Genomic DNA, 17,235 nt, shown 5'->3' with positions numbered 1-17,235 from the left:
GGCAATATTAATGAGATTTTCATGGATAAATTCCAAGAATATCTTGCCCTTTTTGCCATTTATATATAATAAAGCAAAACTATACTGTGAAAACTTACTGTGTATTAACAAATTACTGAGCATGAGTCGCTACAGGTAATTCTTATTTTCATTACTGTTCAGTTAAGCTAAAATCTCAGAATTTTAAAAATCACAAAATTTTAAATTGGAAGAACTCTTAAGGCTAGTTCAACCACCCTGTAGATATCTGAGTTAATTCCATAATATTCCTCCTAAATGCTCAGTTATACTCTGGACCCTTCCAGTGACAGGCAGTGTCCCCAAACCAGGGGGATTATAAATATGTTTCAGGAAATTAATTTATCAAAAGGCAGTAACTGGACCTGTTGTCAATTTCTACTTTTTAAGTAAATTAATTACTTTAAAAATGACCCTTTTGCACAATACAAATGGGAAAAGAAGGTACCAAATGAGCATGAATGATGGTGAAGTGAGAATGGACAAACTAGCTCAGACCTGAGCAGTTCCTTGAGTAGCTTATCCTTGGCTGAACAATTATATCAATGCATGTATTTTGAACATTACGTTTTAGTTGTTTTTATTTTTGGTCATATCTTTAAAATTATACTGATAATAGACCAGTGCATACAGACAGGATGCATATGGATATTAAATCAGCACTAGGAAAGGGACAATAAGATAATGATTTTGCAAATGCTCTCAAAATTGTCCTTAAGTTGTATCATCTAACTCAAAACAGTCATCAGCACATTAAGAAGTTGCTAGTCCTTAAAAAAAGAAAAAAGAAAAAGACAAAAGAACTAGAGTATTCACAGCAGCAGGTATTGACATTACCCAAATGTCCATCAATAGTAGGATGGATAAATTGTGACAGACTTACACAATGGCATACTAATAGAAATGAACAATCTATAGCTACATGGAACAGCTCAGCTAATTCTCACAATGTTAAAAGAAGCCAGACACAAGAGTATATATTGTTAGATTTCAATTATGAAAAGTACAAAAACAGGCAAACTTAATCCATGGTGATTATGCTTAGGAGGTAGGAGAGCAGTTAAGTGATTGAAGGGAGCTCAAGTAAACCTTTGGGGTACTGGTGTTATTATATGGTTTGATCAGGTTGTTAGTAACACAAATGTGTTTGTGAAAATTCATCAATCTGTATGCTTACAATTATGCACTTCTATGTATGTATGTTACAATTCATAGTTCAATAACTAAAATGTCATAAAAGAGTAAATGTTAGATTTCACTGGGCTATTTTACATGCACAATGTTTTATTTGTGAAGTGTTTGATTCTTGTGAAGTATAAGAACTCAATATATTAGGTTTAAAAGTAATTTTGTCTAGTTCTAAAGCTATAATAAGTAACTAATTTTAGACTACATTTTATAAACAACTGTGCCAAAATCAAATACAATGTTATTTTGAATGTGTTAAAAATTATTTTCTTAAACAAATAATTCAGAGAAAATTCAGAGAAAAATGGTCAGCATCCCTTAAAATGAGAAAAAAATTAAAAAGTCTTATATATCATAAATATTAATTTTATTATTTAAAAATATCACCTTTACTATATAATCGTTGATAATACATGGAGCTTGACTTTCTTATACATAAAATCACTTCTGTATCATGTAGCCCATAAAAATGAAGAAAAACAAATTCCTTTAGGAGTTTGTGAGATTACACGTGTTATTAAAAAAAAAAAAGGTTTTGAGAATTAGAAGAAAAGCTGGGCAACATTTTAGTCATAGAGAAAAACAATGTGTTTAGAACTGTGGGCATCTGCAGACAAATTCCAGACCTGCCGCCAACAAGTTGTATGAACTCTGTCAGGTCAGTACTGTCCAACAGAAACATACTGCGAATCACATTTGTAATTTTTTAAAAAGTAGAAAGTATATGTACACTGTAGTATACCAATCATATCTAACAGTTAATGGATATGTAGTGCCACCAAAACAATAGTTATTTGAAAAAATATTTCGCAATGCTTTAGTTTTAATTTTTAAATTTAAATTAGTCAAATTTGAAATTCAGTTCCTCAGTCACACTAGCTGTACTTTTGCCATACATGACCAGTGGCTGCGACATTCAACAGCACAGATGTCGTCATTCAGTTTCTCTGAGGCTCGCTTTCTTCATTGATAAACTAAGAAGTTAATCAAAGAATTCCCAGTGAGGATTTTTGCCAACTGAAGCCCACATGCCCCATTCAAAATGTGGGCCATTCGCCACGCAGGAATGTGGCCCAGTGTCCAGGGATCTTACAACTTTAAAGTCAGAAATGTGGATGTTTACATTAAATATCTTTCTTTTTCCTGTAGACAACTACCCTGAAATTTTTCAGAGCACTGTGTGGGCCAAACCAAAACACATCCATATGCTGCTCTTTGCGACCTGGGTTCTACAGACATTCTTTCCCGCTTTACCAATCTATGATTTATTTAGAAGTGATTTGACTTCTACATCTGGAAACTAAAAAACACAGCTGGAGAGTAGTGAGCTTCAAAGTCTCCTCTAAAGTCAAGGTGAAGAGACAGATATCAAGAGGTGACAGCCTGTGGTGAAAGTCAGCAGGATCCCAAGTTGTTAGCTTAAGCCCTATCTACACTCCAGAATGCAGAAGCCTGAAAAATAACCATGCTAAGGTAAGGGACAACCCAAGCCCTTAATTTTGGATCAAGGACAATGTGCCACAGAAAGGGTAGTAAAGCCAAGTGGACCACAGTGACTTCCACTCTTAACACACTGGGACCCAGTCCCTGTGGAGCCTGCCTGAATCCTCCAGGGCATGTGAAATCCAAAAAAAAACACAAGGTAAGCATGCCACAGACAGGGAAAAGCTGCAAAGGTGAAGCAGGAAGCAGCAGCTTGAGCAGCCATCAGTACCCTCCTTGAACACACAGATAGAAAGAGGTGGGGGGTGGGTTTGGAATGTTGGCAGGTAGACTCCAAGGAGACCAGTTCTCAAGTCCAGGTGAGTCACCATCCGGGAATATTAACTGTTTCATAGAATTTGAAAAGGATAGCGTTCTCTCCAAAGGCAAAGTCAGAAAACTGTTTGTGAATACTATCAAAATCTTATTTCAGTTCCAGAGCAAAAGAGTCTTGGAAACCAAGGATTAGTGAGGGTCGTGAGCTAGGATTGAAGCAATATGAGCATTAATCTCAAACGTGTCACTGTCTTGCTATGTGACTTCTGTTTCCCCAAATTTAAAATGATCATAAGCATATTGCTTTACTCGATATCATAGGGCTGTTTTCAGGACCAAATGATATGAATATAAAGCAATTTGAAAAGTATACAATTGCAAGGCATTATTATTATTATTTACTAAGCAATTACTAGTGGATTCTAGGAATGCAACTATTAAATGCCAGTTAGATCCCTAATAAAGATTCTTTTTAAATTTGAGGTAGGTGGAGTAGGTTAGGGCTTTAAAGGAATAGTAGTGAGCATTACTACCCTATTACAAACCCAGCTATTTTCTAGAGAGTTCATGGGATGGGACCAGGGGAGGTCAAATTCCAAGGTGGACTTAAAAGGACCTCAGAAAGAGGAATTTGCCCTAAAGCAGTATTTTTTTTGTTTGTTTTGTTTTGTTTATTTAACATTTTTTTCAGGTCACTGATGCTTTTAGGATCTGATAAAAGCTATGACTTCTGTTTTGGAAAATGACACAAAGTGACATATTTTTTCAGAAAGTTCATGGACCCCCATGGACCCCAAATTGAAAATGCCACCCTTAAAGAGAAGAGAGTCACAGACAAGATCCATCATGTGGTCTTAGGAATGACTTGTTGATGGTAGGAGGCAGTTTTAAGAACAGCTGGAGGCCAAAAATAAAAACAAAGTAGTCTTTAAAGGCTCAGCCTCTATTCGAAGTGTTGCTACCGTGGGACCCTCAGATGAAGACTTCTTGGGGTTTATATAAGGAGTATCACATGTACTCACAGATATCATTATTCTAGCTAACTCCTAGCTACGGCTTCAACAGAAATGAGCATCTCTTATCTTTATCTCAGTCCATATGGATTCCAACCAATCAAGGGAGTAAAAGGTATATAAGAAAAAAAGAAAAACACCTGCAAATCTCCCTAAGAATCATATTGCACATGTTAGCACTACATTATAGAACATGTAGAGAATTTTTGCCATTTTGTTTTTTTGGGACAGCAACCAGAGACCACACGTCACAAGAGCCTTATGATATCCACATGAATATCAATCACCAAGACAAGTCCACAGCAACATAAAGTAACAATGGATATTGTGGCAGCAATCTGGCACCCATACGGATAGGAGTCAGGCAGGAGGAGAAGCAGATTCTACAGAAATTCAACACCAACTCCTCACTGACAAGAACAGGATTCTTCTTGGTTCTTGAATGTAATGTGGCCTGAAACATTTTGACAAAATATTCTCCATCCACTTTTCAATCCAATTTCTTATAGAATTCTGTTTAGGAAAGTCAAAAGGAAAACATAAGTACTTATCTCATACATTTCTAATTATTAAAACATGTTTAGAAGAGTGAGGTCATATTATAATTACGATTGTTCAGAAAACATTTAGTGACTTTTTCATAAAATGCTCTTGTGCTCTATTTTTTTATTTTATTAGTACCAGAAAAGAATACTCATATACTGCAATATTTAAACTTGACTTTCAAAGTAAGGATGAATGAACAAGTTAAAATTATCAGTCATGCGATTAATGCCCTTTAAATCACAGATTTTCATCTAAGACCAGTAAAACTCTATTTTAAAAAATTATCTTCTACCAAATACCAAGGTCTTCACTAAGGGTTGCAGAAGGAACATTCAGAAGCAAGTGAAAATACCATACGAATTAGCAAACTGCACTGCTTCCCCATCTACCTGTCAATAAAAACAATCACTTGTAGGAGTGGGAAATGTTCTCATATTGCCAGTGGATTTTGAAACTCCCCAAGGACATGATGCTTTCCACTTTGAGATTTCTCTTGACAGCTTAGTAGTTGGGTTTACACTTCAGAGAGTTACACCTGGAACTCTCTTTTCATTTTAATTCCTCTAGGTCAGATGGTTTATACATTCAATAATTTTCCTCTGAAGTGTCATGATTTCAAATGCCACTTCTTGCTAATATACATCAAATTAAATGCTAATTCACATTTAACATGTAGCAAAGCATTTTTACAAAAAAGTATTATGTTGCATAATCCAGGAAAACAATTTAGAGCAGTGCCTGTTCAGTAAATGCTAGCTTATGAGAACTTTGGTAATGACATGCCAACAATGAAAGTAATGATGTTCTCACCTCGTGACGGGCAGCTACTAAGATGACCCTCAATAATCCCTATCTTCTATTATTCACACCTTCACCAAATCCCTTCCCTTGAGCATTCAGCTGAACGTAATGAACAGAATATGGCAGAAGTGACGTTTATCATTTTCAAGATTGGGTTATTAGAACACTTTCACTTTTGTCCTGGGTTCTTACACACACTCTCTCTAGCTCTCTTGGATTTCTTGCCCTGAAGTTCCATGTTGAAACTTTCCATGTGGAAAGTCCAGGTGAGATTGGAGGCAAATCTTCTGAGGCCTGACAATAACCATACTGTGAATTCTGAAACAGGTTCTTCAATTCCAGTCAAGTTTTGAGATGACTTCAGCCCTGGTCAGCAGCTTCATCATGGAATATGACAGATCTTGAGAGAATCACCCAGCTAAGTCCAGATTCCTTTCCCACGGAAATGATATTATTTGTTGTTCTAAGGCAATTCAGTTGTGAGATAATTTGCTATGCAATAGGATAATTAATACCAATTCTGGAAGTGGGGTGCTGCCATAACAAACATCTAAAATGTGGGAGTGTCTTTGGAACTGCAGTGGGCCTTAAGAGTGTGAGTGAAGGCTGTAATGTGCTTTGAACACATCGTTCATGGAATTTTGGACTGGGAAGAGATTGCTAGTAAGGGCGTAAATGAAAGTGAGGAAAATTTTATTGGAAACTAAAACTTATGTAGTGGCAGAAGGTTCAACAATACCCACATTTCTGTATAGTGATGTGACCTGCAGTCAACTGCAGTTAAATGAAAAGTAAAAACGGTGCCAAAGGAACTGGGTGATTTAGCTAAGGTGATTTTTCCAGCAAAGTGTTGAAGATGCTACTTGGTGTCTTCTAACGTTTACAGTAAACTGTGACAAGATAAATTGACAAAGGAAGAGAAACCAGAGGGCAACCGACTCCAGGGCTCCTGCTGCCTGTACCACTCAGCCAAGAGATCGACACAAGAGTTGGGGCATTTATAAAAAGCGCTTATTGTCAGAGCACCAGAGATCTGAGAGGGCAGCAGGTGAACACCTTCAAAAAATTGCCTTGCTTCCTCAGTCCGGCTTAGGGTATTTAAGGGAAAATCTGGGCGTTATTCCAGGGGCCGCATGGCAGTTCTAGTGGATCTATTATGCTTCACAGAGCTATTCCTCTGGCAACGTGGTCCTCCGGTGGCATTGGCAACCCAAGAACAAAGATGGGAGTAGTCTGGAAAGAATGCTAGACCAGAAAGATTGTGATCGGTAAGCATAAGGGCATTAATCTTAAGTTTCAGGACAATACTCTATGGCAGGGGAAGTTCCAAGCTCTGGGTCAAGCCTCTGGGGACAATCTATTGTTAAGCTATAGGGCAAGGAAAAGTGAAGCAGGGGATACTGTGAGGCCTCTACTATGGGGGTCCCAACTGGGCCCTTCTTCATAGGACTACTAAGCAAAAAGTAGGCAGGACCTGATAGTTTTGAAAATTCTCAGCCTTTCCAGACAGCAAACAGTGCTAAAATTAAGAAATGGCTTCCAAACAAAGACAATTCCGGGGAACTATAAGAAAAAAAAACATGATCTAAAGGTGAGACCAGAAATTGTGGCTTTTGAAATCCTTTTGTTAAGACTTTGGAAAAGCTGTGTCTCAGAGCACTACCATTCAGTCAGATGACAGGGTTTCCTAAAAGTTTAAGGGTGTTGCTCACAGATCCTTTCAAAAGGTCTTAGGAAGTTAAAGGACACTGTCTCTCTTTGTCTCAGCAGAAGCCCAAGATAGGGAAGGATTTATCTCCAAGAAATATGTGGGTATCGTTTTTGTCTAACAGAGTAAACCCTAACAAGTTTCACAGGAGACCTACAAAAGTTTTGAGAGGATTTTATCAGCAAAAACTGCCAGTTTGGACTGAAAAGGACAGATACAATACTAAATGAAAAAAGGTCAAAGGTTCCAAAAACTCTACTGGCAGCAAGCAGGCTGAAGAGACTCACCTCTTCATCTTTCATGAAAAAGGAAGAATGACTCAGAGAGTGGAATCGATAGCCCAAAGGGTAGACTCAACGGCCATGGAGAAATATTCCCAGGACTGAAAACCTAGTCAAGGAACATTTGCCCAGATTTCAGAACTGCTATAAACCAGCGACTCCTACATACCTTGGATTTTTCCACTTGTTGAACAAGAATATGGAGGTAGCTTACGCCTGCCTCACTGTTTTATGTTGGTTGTGTTGAGGCCCGAAATCTTGACTCTAGTTTCACAGATATACAGACGAAGAAGAACTGCACTTGAGAAGTTGTATGTGAGGAACTACACCCAAGAAGCTTCGCCCACACCCAGGTCAAACTTAGATGACTTCTGTATATTGAGCCGATGCTCAGCTATATAGTAAAGAGAACTTATTTTTCATCTTTCAATAAAAGGGATGATTGACATCAGTACAATTTAACATGTTTTATAGCATCAAACCTTTAAAAAGGATATAAAGTCCTTTTAAAATTTTTCTTGAAATGTTTAAGACATTGACATAGTAGAAATTATAGATTCATAATATTAAATCTTACCAGTGTAAAACATGATAAACTGTTCTACACTAACCAAACTAAGTAATCAAGTAATTATCAGCTACCCAATTTTAATCTATATTTAGGATATTTATTTTATAGCATCAAGTTATTGTCGACAGCATACAAGCCAAAGCTCTCTTAAGTATCCTGATTTGCAGATTTGCAGATTTTTTTTGTTTGTAAAAAAATTCCACCTAAAGAAGGGGTTTAAATGAGACGTGAAATGGGAAATAGAACGTTTAATTTTCCTAAAATAATTAGATTTTTCTTAAATTCATTTACTCTCAAAGGGTGTCATTGAATGTTCTATAATGCCTTATCCTTCAGAATGACAGCATATCTTTTAAACTTTTTTATTCACTATCATAGTGTAACATTTTATATATAAAAACTAGCTAAAGCAATATTTTTTAAAAGGTCACACTGTTATAAAGAGCATTTTATTTCATGCCCTTGTCCCTCCTGGCTATGAGCCTATTTAGTGAGGCTTATTAGTGAAGGGCAATGACTGGCATGTCCTCTGAATAAGCACTCAGAGGCCAATAAAAACAAAGAACACAAATATGTTATTCAGAAATACATATCATTGTTAAAAATAGCAACACCCATTTCTGTTCTAATTGAGAAGAGGGTGCTGCTGGTCTCTCCAGAGGGCTGAACACAGTGGAAGCACGCTACACTGTATCAGATGTCTGGATATGTGGGTACTTTGCTTAGCTTGAGACACATGATGAGTGATGCATCAGCCTCATGATTGTTTTCACTGTAAAATTCCGTGTTCATATCAGAGTTGAACTTCATTCCTAAACTTCAGACATGCAGATACTTCAAACAAGAGTTCTTACTTTATGCATACAAAACCTGTACAGGTATTATGGGTTGCCAAATATTCACTTTTTCTCCTAAAATACACTTCTAAAAAGGAAACGTTATACTAGTACATTGTAAATGAAAAATCTGACTTACACAGCATTAATGGACGGTAACCAATGCAATAAATCAACAAAACAATTATTAAATTCTAGCTATCAGGCTGCTGCTGGCTGCAGGAAGTATGCTCTTTTTGAGAAAAACGAACGACTCTGTCTAGGAGAGAGAGTCTAGCATTAAATTGAGAGTTTCTCCTTGACTTCTCAAAAACACACTGAAAAGGAATTTTTTTTAAAGAGCATATGTTTTTTATTATGTGATTCGATGTTATTTTATGCAGCACCTGCATAACACCTGAAATCAACACCAGTATCAACCAAAATCACTTTTTGTAACAGCAGCAAATGTCCTACACTCTGAAAATGCTGCATCAAATAATCATATCATTTACTTTTTATTCTAAATTTTATCTTAAATCCTCATACGACGCACCTTACTTACTTTCTCAAAACCAGTAATATTGTCATGAGACACTAAAATAATTTTTGTGCGCGATGGAGTACTGTAGAAAGATCATGAGTTAGGAAATCATATTAGGATTCTACATTCAGTTTCATTAGATTAGACCTTGACACTGGCAAGTTAATTAACCCCTCTGAGCCTCAAATGCTCACTCACATTAAAGTACTCGTGTTACTTTTAAATGTGAAAATGCATGTAACATAGTTAAGCACAGTACCTGAACACAATAGACACTCAATAGAAGTTATGTATTTAAAATAATTCCTTCAAAAACATTTTTGAAATTCTATCACAATAAATTCACTTCAAATAACAGTGGCTTGAAATAAAAATACAGTTTGCCATTTGTCTTTTATAATAAAGTTATATATAACTTTCACTTCCAAACAAAGCTACAAAACCCACAAACCACTGACTGGTTAAGAAGCAAAACTATTTTGTTCTCAATGATAAAATAAGAACACAGTTGTCACAATGAAAAACAACAACTCTTATTTGCAACCATGTAAAGTGTTTTCAGGTCTTTTTCACCAAAAAAAAAAAAAAGTTCAAAATGGCAGAAAAGGCAGAGTGAAAGTATCTTAAATAAAAGTTTCAGCCAATTTGGGCACAAGGTTCTGAAAAAAGTCATATTTAGGACACAACTAGTAACACTATTACCTACTAGATGTAGTAAATGGGCAAAACAAACAAAAAAAACAGCCCAACACTAATTCAGCAACAGTAGTCCTGTTTACCTAATAAATGTAGTAGCAATGAGCTCTAGGACTGATGCTAGTCATTTTAGTTGTATTGTTTCTAATCCATACAAGTCTGCAAGATAGACATCTTTATTCCTAATCACATGCAAAGAAATTAAAGTTCAGAGAAGTTGCTTGCCTGGTCAGGGTCACTCTACTGGTAAACACCAGAGTTGCGTTCAAATTGTATCTGAAGCCAAACCCACTCTCCCTTCACTAGTCTGTTTCTTCCTTTTTTAGACATAAACATGTGAGCAAGAATCTTTCTCAATGTTTCCAAAGTCATAAACTGATATTAGTCCCCTTTTCTCTCTCTCCCCTTCTTCTGGTTTCTGCCAAATCATTTGCATTTTGGTCCATGACAGCTTCAGTCATCATTGCCCCCAACTCCAATTCACTCATTCCTTAAGTCACTGAAACCAGGTCTTGTGCACCAGTCCTATAAGAAACTGTCCTTGGTAAGGCAGGAGAGAATAAAAAACATGCAAGGTAAAGCTTTCAGTCCACATGGGACTTAAACTAAAGGCTCACAGATAGTGAGCAATTCTCCTATATGGTCAACCAATATAGGCATGTTCCAATTTACAAGAACAATGTGTGGAATCATATATATTTGTGCAATCAAATATAATCAACGGAATGCTTAATTGAGTAAAATTTTCAAAAAGTATTTAGAAATGTTATCTTTTATTCAGGAAATGAATTTTAAGGCAGGCTTTTACATACAAATAAAAACTACTAAACCTAAAGAGTAATTATTTCAGTTACATCCTTAGAACAGAATGAAACAAAAACACCTTGATGAGCTTCAGTGAAAATAGACAATATGTAAATGACATTTATAAGTCCTAAGTTTTCACTTAAAAATGAGTATACCTACCATTCACTGCCCACTCCCATGGATCTAAATTACTGAGGTCTGTGAACCAGTCTGCTGTACATGAGGTTCCCCAACAGTTCAAATTGCAAGCTGCACACTTCTGAGCATTACATACTGGCTAACAACTATTGATCCTCATGACAACTTATTATAAGCACTATTATCCTGATTAACACATATGATGGAAACAGGTCATGGAAAAGTTAAGTAACTTGCCCAATATCACATGGCTGGTTAAAAAAACAAAACAAAAAACCCCAAGAACTCAAATCCAAGTGCTCTGACTCCTCAGCCCTTATTCGCTTCACTTTACTGCCCACCCACATATAAGCACATTCATAGGCAGAGAGAAAATACTAGACAGGTATAAACCTACAATATCAATATTGAGAACCTGGTAGATGCCAGGCACCAAGTACTAGAAATGAAGAAATGAAAGAATAAAGAAAAAGCCTGGGCCTGAGCTGAAGGAGACGTAAAAAAACAAAACAAAACAAAACAAAAAAAAAACAGATTCCGAGTTGGTTGAAAACAGAGGAACTAGTTACACTACAATGTGTTCACGCTCAAGCTAGCTATCCTGTGTATAAGGAGAACACAATGTAAAGGACAGCTAACTTAAATAACATTATGACCTTTAGAAGCATCAAACTTTTTTTTTTTTTAATTGCTATAATACACTTATCTGGAACAGGAGCATAGAAAACATTACATAAACCTTTTATTGATGGGTTCTGGTCATCACTGGGAAGACCAAGGGCACTGCAATCATGTCATACAGTGTTTTTGGAATGAGGGGCTCTTGCCCCTACTTTTTAAAAAAATTTAAAGTTATATCTCTCTCCCAGATCTTATCGCAAAAAGTCATTGCTTATCTCTATCACTTACACTCTGTCCTAAGCTGAAATGATATGGAAGAGAGTTAATCAGTAACAATACTCTAAATGGTCAGGGACGGTCCCTACTCCAAAGACTCGGATTTATGACAGTTTACCTATTTTCTTTGATGTTCACTTAAGAACAATAAAAGGAAGTGGCTAACTATAAAAACAAATTCTGTCAATTTAAAAATTTTACCCATGACAAACCTGGGAAGAAATATCTTACCTGAAAGAGGGACTATGACTATTGTAATGAGCAGTACCTACCATGTGCTAGGTGTGTTAGCAGCTTTATAAGGATTTTATCCCCACAATACCCCTATGGAATAGGTCATTCTAATCTCTATAACGTAAATAAGAAACTGAGGCCCAAGTTCACATAAAAAGTAACAGGACTAGAATGTGAATCACATGATCAAGGTGGAAAAAAAACACAAACTTCAAATGTCTTTGCAGACAAACAGGTAAAGTGACTGTGTGAAGTGGCTCAGTTTTAAGATTATAGTGCTCTGGTTCTCAACTCTGGCTGCACACTGTAATCACCTGAAGAGATTGCCAGGCGGGTTCTACCTCCAAAGACTGTGATTTAATTGGTCTGGAAGGTACCTAGGTAATTCTCATGGCCAGTCAAAGCTAAGAACGACTATGTGTAAACTCAGGGAATGGTGCATGGTCCACTTGAAAGGAGTTTTAAATTTTTTTTTTAAAGGTTAAGGAAACACTGTGCTGGTCAAAGATTGTTAGTACTGCCTCTGCCACCAATATGCAATCTCTCCCCGCTTCTCAGTATAATTAACAGACAGTACAGGTGAGAGACGGTTTGGTAAAGACACAGACACTTGTTTTCAGTGGGGGAGAGGGTTTGCCTAGTCTTGGTACTTACCCCATGTCAACCCCCACTGTCTCCTACTTATGGACCTGTTCTACTACAAAATGCACCAGGAGTTAGACATAACCTACTCTTCAAATAAGCTCTGGATTACAACCCATTCTTAAACTGAAATGACCTAAATATGCTCACTTAACAAATGAATACCTTCAGATTACAGGTTCAAACTACTTAAATATTTCAAGAGTCATATTTTTTAAAGAAGTCCACTTACAATGAATTCTGATCTTAATCCAAGCCAGGTCAAGAGATCTCACATAACTAAACAAATCTTAAGAATAGAGAGTCTAATGCCCTAAAAGCAAATGCAGGTGGTGCACAGCACTGCTGAGTAAAATGTTGTTTGTCACTGGAAAAGGGAAACAAACCTGCACACCATCAGAAAATCTTCATTAAATGGCCTGCAGATGTGAAATCCAAAACAAATGCTACACAAGTCAACATTGAATCCATTGGGAAAAAAAAAAAGCAAGAATGAAACTGTAGACTGGGAAATAATTCTTCATGCATAATCATATTATAATTGTTACAGCACAACTCAAGAGGAAATGGCAAAAGTATAAACTAAGAAATGGACTTTAAAGCAACTCATTCAAACTAGCTGCAACATTTTTTCACCTCTTGCTGAAAATATTGTGTATTTTAATGGTCCTGTATTACCACTTACTACCAAGCTCCCTCACTACCACCATCAAAAGAAGGCAAATAAAAGAAATTCAGATTGATTTTTCAATGTAGAATACTGCAAATAAAGGTCATGACTCAGAAATCAGGGCCTTGGCCAGTGAGTTTCAGCATTGGCAGTTGCAGGAATGTACTACTTGGGTGAAATATTTTGTTACTTTGGTTTTCCAAAAAGCAAAGATGGGAAAGTGAAGACTGAGAAACCAGACAAAAGTGTGTAGGATTAATTTCTCACCAGTTTAAAATAATTTTGTTTGTTGATTCAATAGATACATATTGAGCCTCTCATGAGTGTCAGGCACTGAGCAGTGCTAAAGATTTACTGGTGAACATGACAGTGCTTGCTCTCGTGGGTCTCCTAAAGTAAGAGACCAAGGCACCAACCTCATATAATCCACTACACAAACTCCTTCCAGCCATGAGTGTGAAAATCCAGTCCTGCCATTGTACTATTAGGCAGTACATTTCTCCCTTAGTCTGACTGTACTAAATTTCACAATGAAGCTGCTGATACCATATAAATAAATAAATAAATAAATAAATAAATAAATAAATAAATAACTTCGCATACAACAATTCATGGGTAAATGTCAAGAAGTTTAAAGAAAAAAAATCTTAACCTAAGACTGAATCAAAACAGATTTTTTTGTTTTTGAACCAAGCCCAGTTCATATGTTTTCACTGCCTGTGGCTATGCAGCTTCAGTAGGCTAAAAATACCTTCCTTTCTTCTAAGTTGGGAAGAGCAAATATGACCAATCAGCTGCGTATCATTTTCTCTCATTTTATTTATTTTTTACTAGAAAATACTCAAAATAGCTGAAGCAACGAAAAAGCATCTGTTTTATATTTGTATACACATACACTGACAGATCTATTCAGCATGTATCTTCCTAGTAATATGAAAAGCTATTTTGCATTATTAGCAAAGACTGTCAACATTTTGCTCCTCAGTTTTATTATTGGTTGGAGAGAGAACTGCATGAGTGTTGAAAACTAACCACAAGTACAAGTAAAAAGCTTTCAAAATAGACACATAGGATAACTATGCTCTCACCAAACACCACAGTAGTGCTTACTTTGCAGTCATGCATCATTTATGTTTCTGAAATTTACATTAAATGAGATTCTAAAGCAGAAGAATAGGAGCTCTAAGTCTTTCTGTGTTCTTGAACAAGTTGTGTTCACTGTGTATAGCAAAGTGAAAAACTGTTTCTCTTCTTGGACTTCTCAAGACTAATTGTAAAATACACACTACCACCCACCCCTAACTCTGATACACTAAAAGTTACTCAGGAAGACAAATTTAAAAAACACACCTGTAGGATGGTGAACAGGAGTAGCGAGGACTTTTCAAACATATCCAACATCCCTAAAGTCACCCTACTAAGTTAACAGAAACTAGTAGGTCTGGGTTCCATTAGACTAGGCCATTAGTTTGGGCCACTGGGTCATGGCTTCATTTCTCTTTTAAAAAAACAGCACAGTTTGAGAGATCTCTGCCGAACTCCCCATTACTTAGGCTACTGACAAAGTCAAATGGAAAGCAAATACCTAGAAACCAGGAAACCATGCTCCTTCGGGATGGGCTAGCAGAAGAAGAACGCGGGCTACAGGTTTGCAGCTGGGCCTTGGACAAGAGCTGGAGTAAAGGACTCAACGTCCACTCACCTATCCAACGCCCAGAGGAAAGAGGGGCTGGCGATACCCATTTCTAATGTAACCGTCCGGAGAAGCCGGGAGGATGGAGATGTCAACTCCCCTGACACTCTGGGGCCCTGCTGGCCCTGCAGGGCTCGCCTCTGATGTTCCCGAAGGTCAGAGGTGGCAACCGCAGTGCCAACGGCTCACCAAAGCTACTTTTCCAGCTGGGGCGGAGACGCGGGGCGAAGCTGGCCATTGGCCGCGTGCGTCCCGTTAACTGTACCTTGTAACTGGGCGGACAGGGACTCCTGGTGCTGCTGGTACTTGAGAGCCACCGCCTCGGCTTTCCGCAGCTGCGTCTGCAGCTCATAGTAGAGCATCGCGCCATAGAGAAAGCCGAAGACCACAGTCAGCAGCAGCAGTGTCTGGAAGATCCGCTTCTGCTTTCGGGAGCACATCCCGTTTCCCATAGTCCCGCCTGGACCCCGCGCCGCGGCCGCCCCGCCGCCGCGGTCTCTTCCTCCCCTCGGCCCGAGCGAGCGCCTCAGCAGCGGCCGCCGCAGGAGCTGGCCGGACGCCGCATGAGGAGAAGCGAGACACAAAAGCCGGGCCGAAGGGGAAGTGGCGCCCGCTCAGCCCCCGCGCGCTTTGGGGCGCGCAGCCATCGACGCCGCCCGGGCGACCGCCGCCAAACTTCTGCGAGGCTCGCTCTCCGCTCGTGCCCGGGCCCGGGAGGGGGCCCTCCGCATACTCCTGAGCGGGCTGTCTCCGCTCCGCTCCCCAAGCACCGCCGGCCTTTTTCTTCTTCGCCCCACTTTTTTGGCCCGGCTGCCCCCCGGCGGCGCTCGGAGTCCCGCCTGGCCGCTCCCCGCCCCCTCGCGGCGGTTCCCACTGCGCCGCGCGACTTGGTTGCCACCAAAAGGAGGGGGTGCGCCCCCCAACAAAGGGACCCAGGCTCCAGGCGGCGACTCTGCGCGCGGCCGCGAGGGTGGGTGACGGGTGGGGGCCGGCAGCTGGCCGGGTTTAGGGGAAGGCGGGCCGGGGTCACTGACGGGGTCCGAGCCTCTGCCGCCGCCGCCTCCCACCCCACTTACGTGTCACCCACGGCCCCGCTATTCTGGCCAACGGGATTCCGGGAGGAAGTCCCACTCGGGCTCCCCGTTCATTGGGTCCGTCCGAGCCGCCGCTCCCTCCCTTCGGGGAGGCAGTGCCGGGCTCGATTGGACGCCCGCTTTGTCCGTCCGACCCCAGGGCCGCGCCTTCCCCCCCACTGCGGGGGCCGGCGAGGGGCTCGTGGGTGCCACAGCCGCCTGGCGCCGGGGTGCGGCCACGTGAAGTGTGGGTGGGTGCGGAGAGGCGGCGGAGCTCGCGGCGGGGTGCTTGGGGTGCGCCGAAGACGTGTCCCGGCCTGCGGCTGGGCAAGGGACGCTGTGCACGTGTATAAGTTTGCATGCGAGTGTGTGTGTGTGTGTGTCTGTGTGTGTCTGTGTGTGTGTGTGTTTCAGCACTCGGAACGCACGTGGGAAGAGGAGTAGCAAGTTGTATTTATAAGTGGGAAAGAATGGATGGGAGCAACTGCACTCTACCGAGTACTCTTTCTCTCTTTTCCTATCCAATAGGCAGTTGCGATAGACTGCCTATTGGATACAGCTATATGGTCAGCACAATCGTAGTCGAACTGGAGATGCTGTGCCGACTGAGTGTTGCCCCTTCCAGTATACTGGTGTGGATGCGTGTGTGCCCACAGATGGCGGGACACGAGTCGAGAGACTGAAGCACACTAGCACGCTAGTACGCTAGACTTACAGCTCAACTGTCCACATGGGTTGGGGAAATCAGCTTGCTTTTGGCAGAGGGGAAAGAAATGATCTCATATTTTTCCCCTCGCTGCAAATAGAATAATTTAAAAACAAATCTTACAGGCTGAAATGAGTATGCATTCATTTAGTCATATGTATTTATTTTGTTGGTGGCAAAAATACATCAGTTACATTGGTAAATTACATTTTAAAGGCCAACAGAGGTTCCCTGTGTAAAAACAAGTAAAACAAACATAATAACCACAAACCTCGTGAAAGAAAACCCGTAGTGCATTTGATCTATGTACTTGAGAAGGGAAAATTGAGGTTATGCAGAAATGATAATTTTGTTTCTGTACTTGACCTGGCTTCTAAGAAAGTAAATTATTTCTCAAATGCCTCAGTGGTATCGTGGAATTTATTGCATACTGCTT

The 17,235-nt window shown here is 39.6% G+C and overlaps 1 protein-coding gene across 1 annotated transcript in view; it reads right to left on the bottom strand.

The window, feature by feature from the left end:
- Window positions 1-15,625, bottom strand: part of GOLIM4 (golgi integral membrane protein 4) — a 69,300-nt gene extending 53,675 nt beyond the window's left edge. Inside the window, exon 1 of the mRNA XM_039857902.1 lies at window positions 15,286-15,625. Within this exon, the coding sequence (XP_039713836.1) occupies window positions 15,286-15,472 (187 nt within the window). The 5' untranslated portion in view covers window positions 15,473-15,625. The remainder of the gene's footprint in view (window positions 1-15,285) is intronic.
- Between the last annotated feature and the right edge of the window lie 1,610 nt (window positions 15,626-17,235).

Source organism: Pteropus medius, unplaced genomic scaffold (assembly GCF_902729225.1).
Source record: "Pteropus medius unplaced genomic scaffold, Ma_sr-lr_union100, whole genome shotgun sequence".
Classification (NCBI taxonomy): Eukaryota; Metazoa; Chordata; class Mammalia; order Chiroptera; family Pteropodidae; genus Pteropus; species Pteropus medius.
Note: the sequence above shows the minus strand (reverse complement) of the source record. Positions and strands in the feature narration are given on the sequence as shown.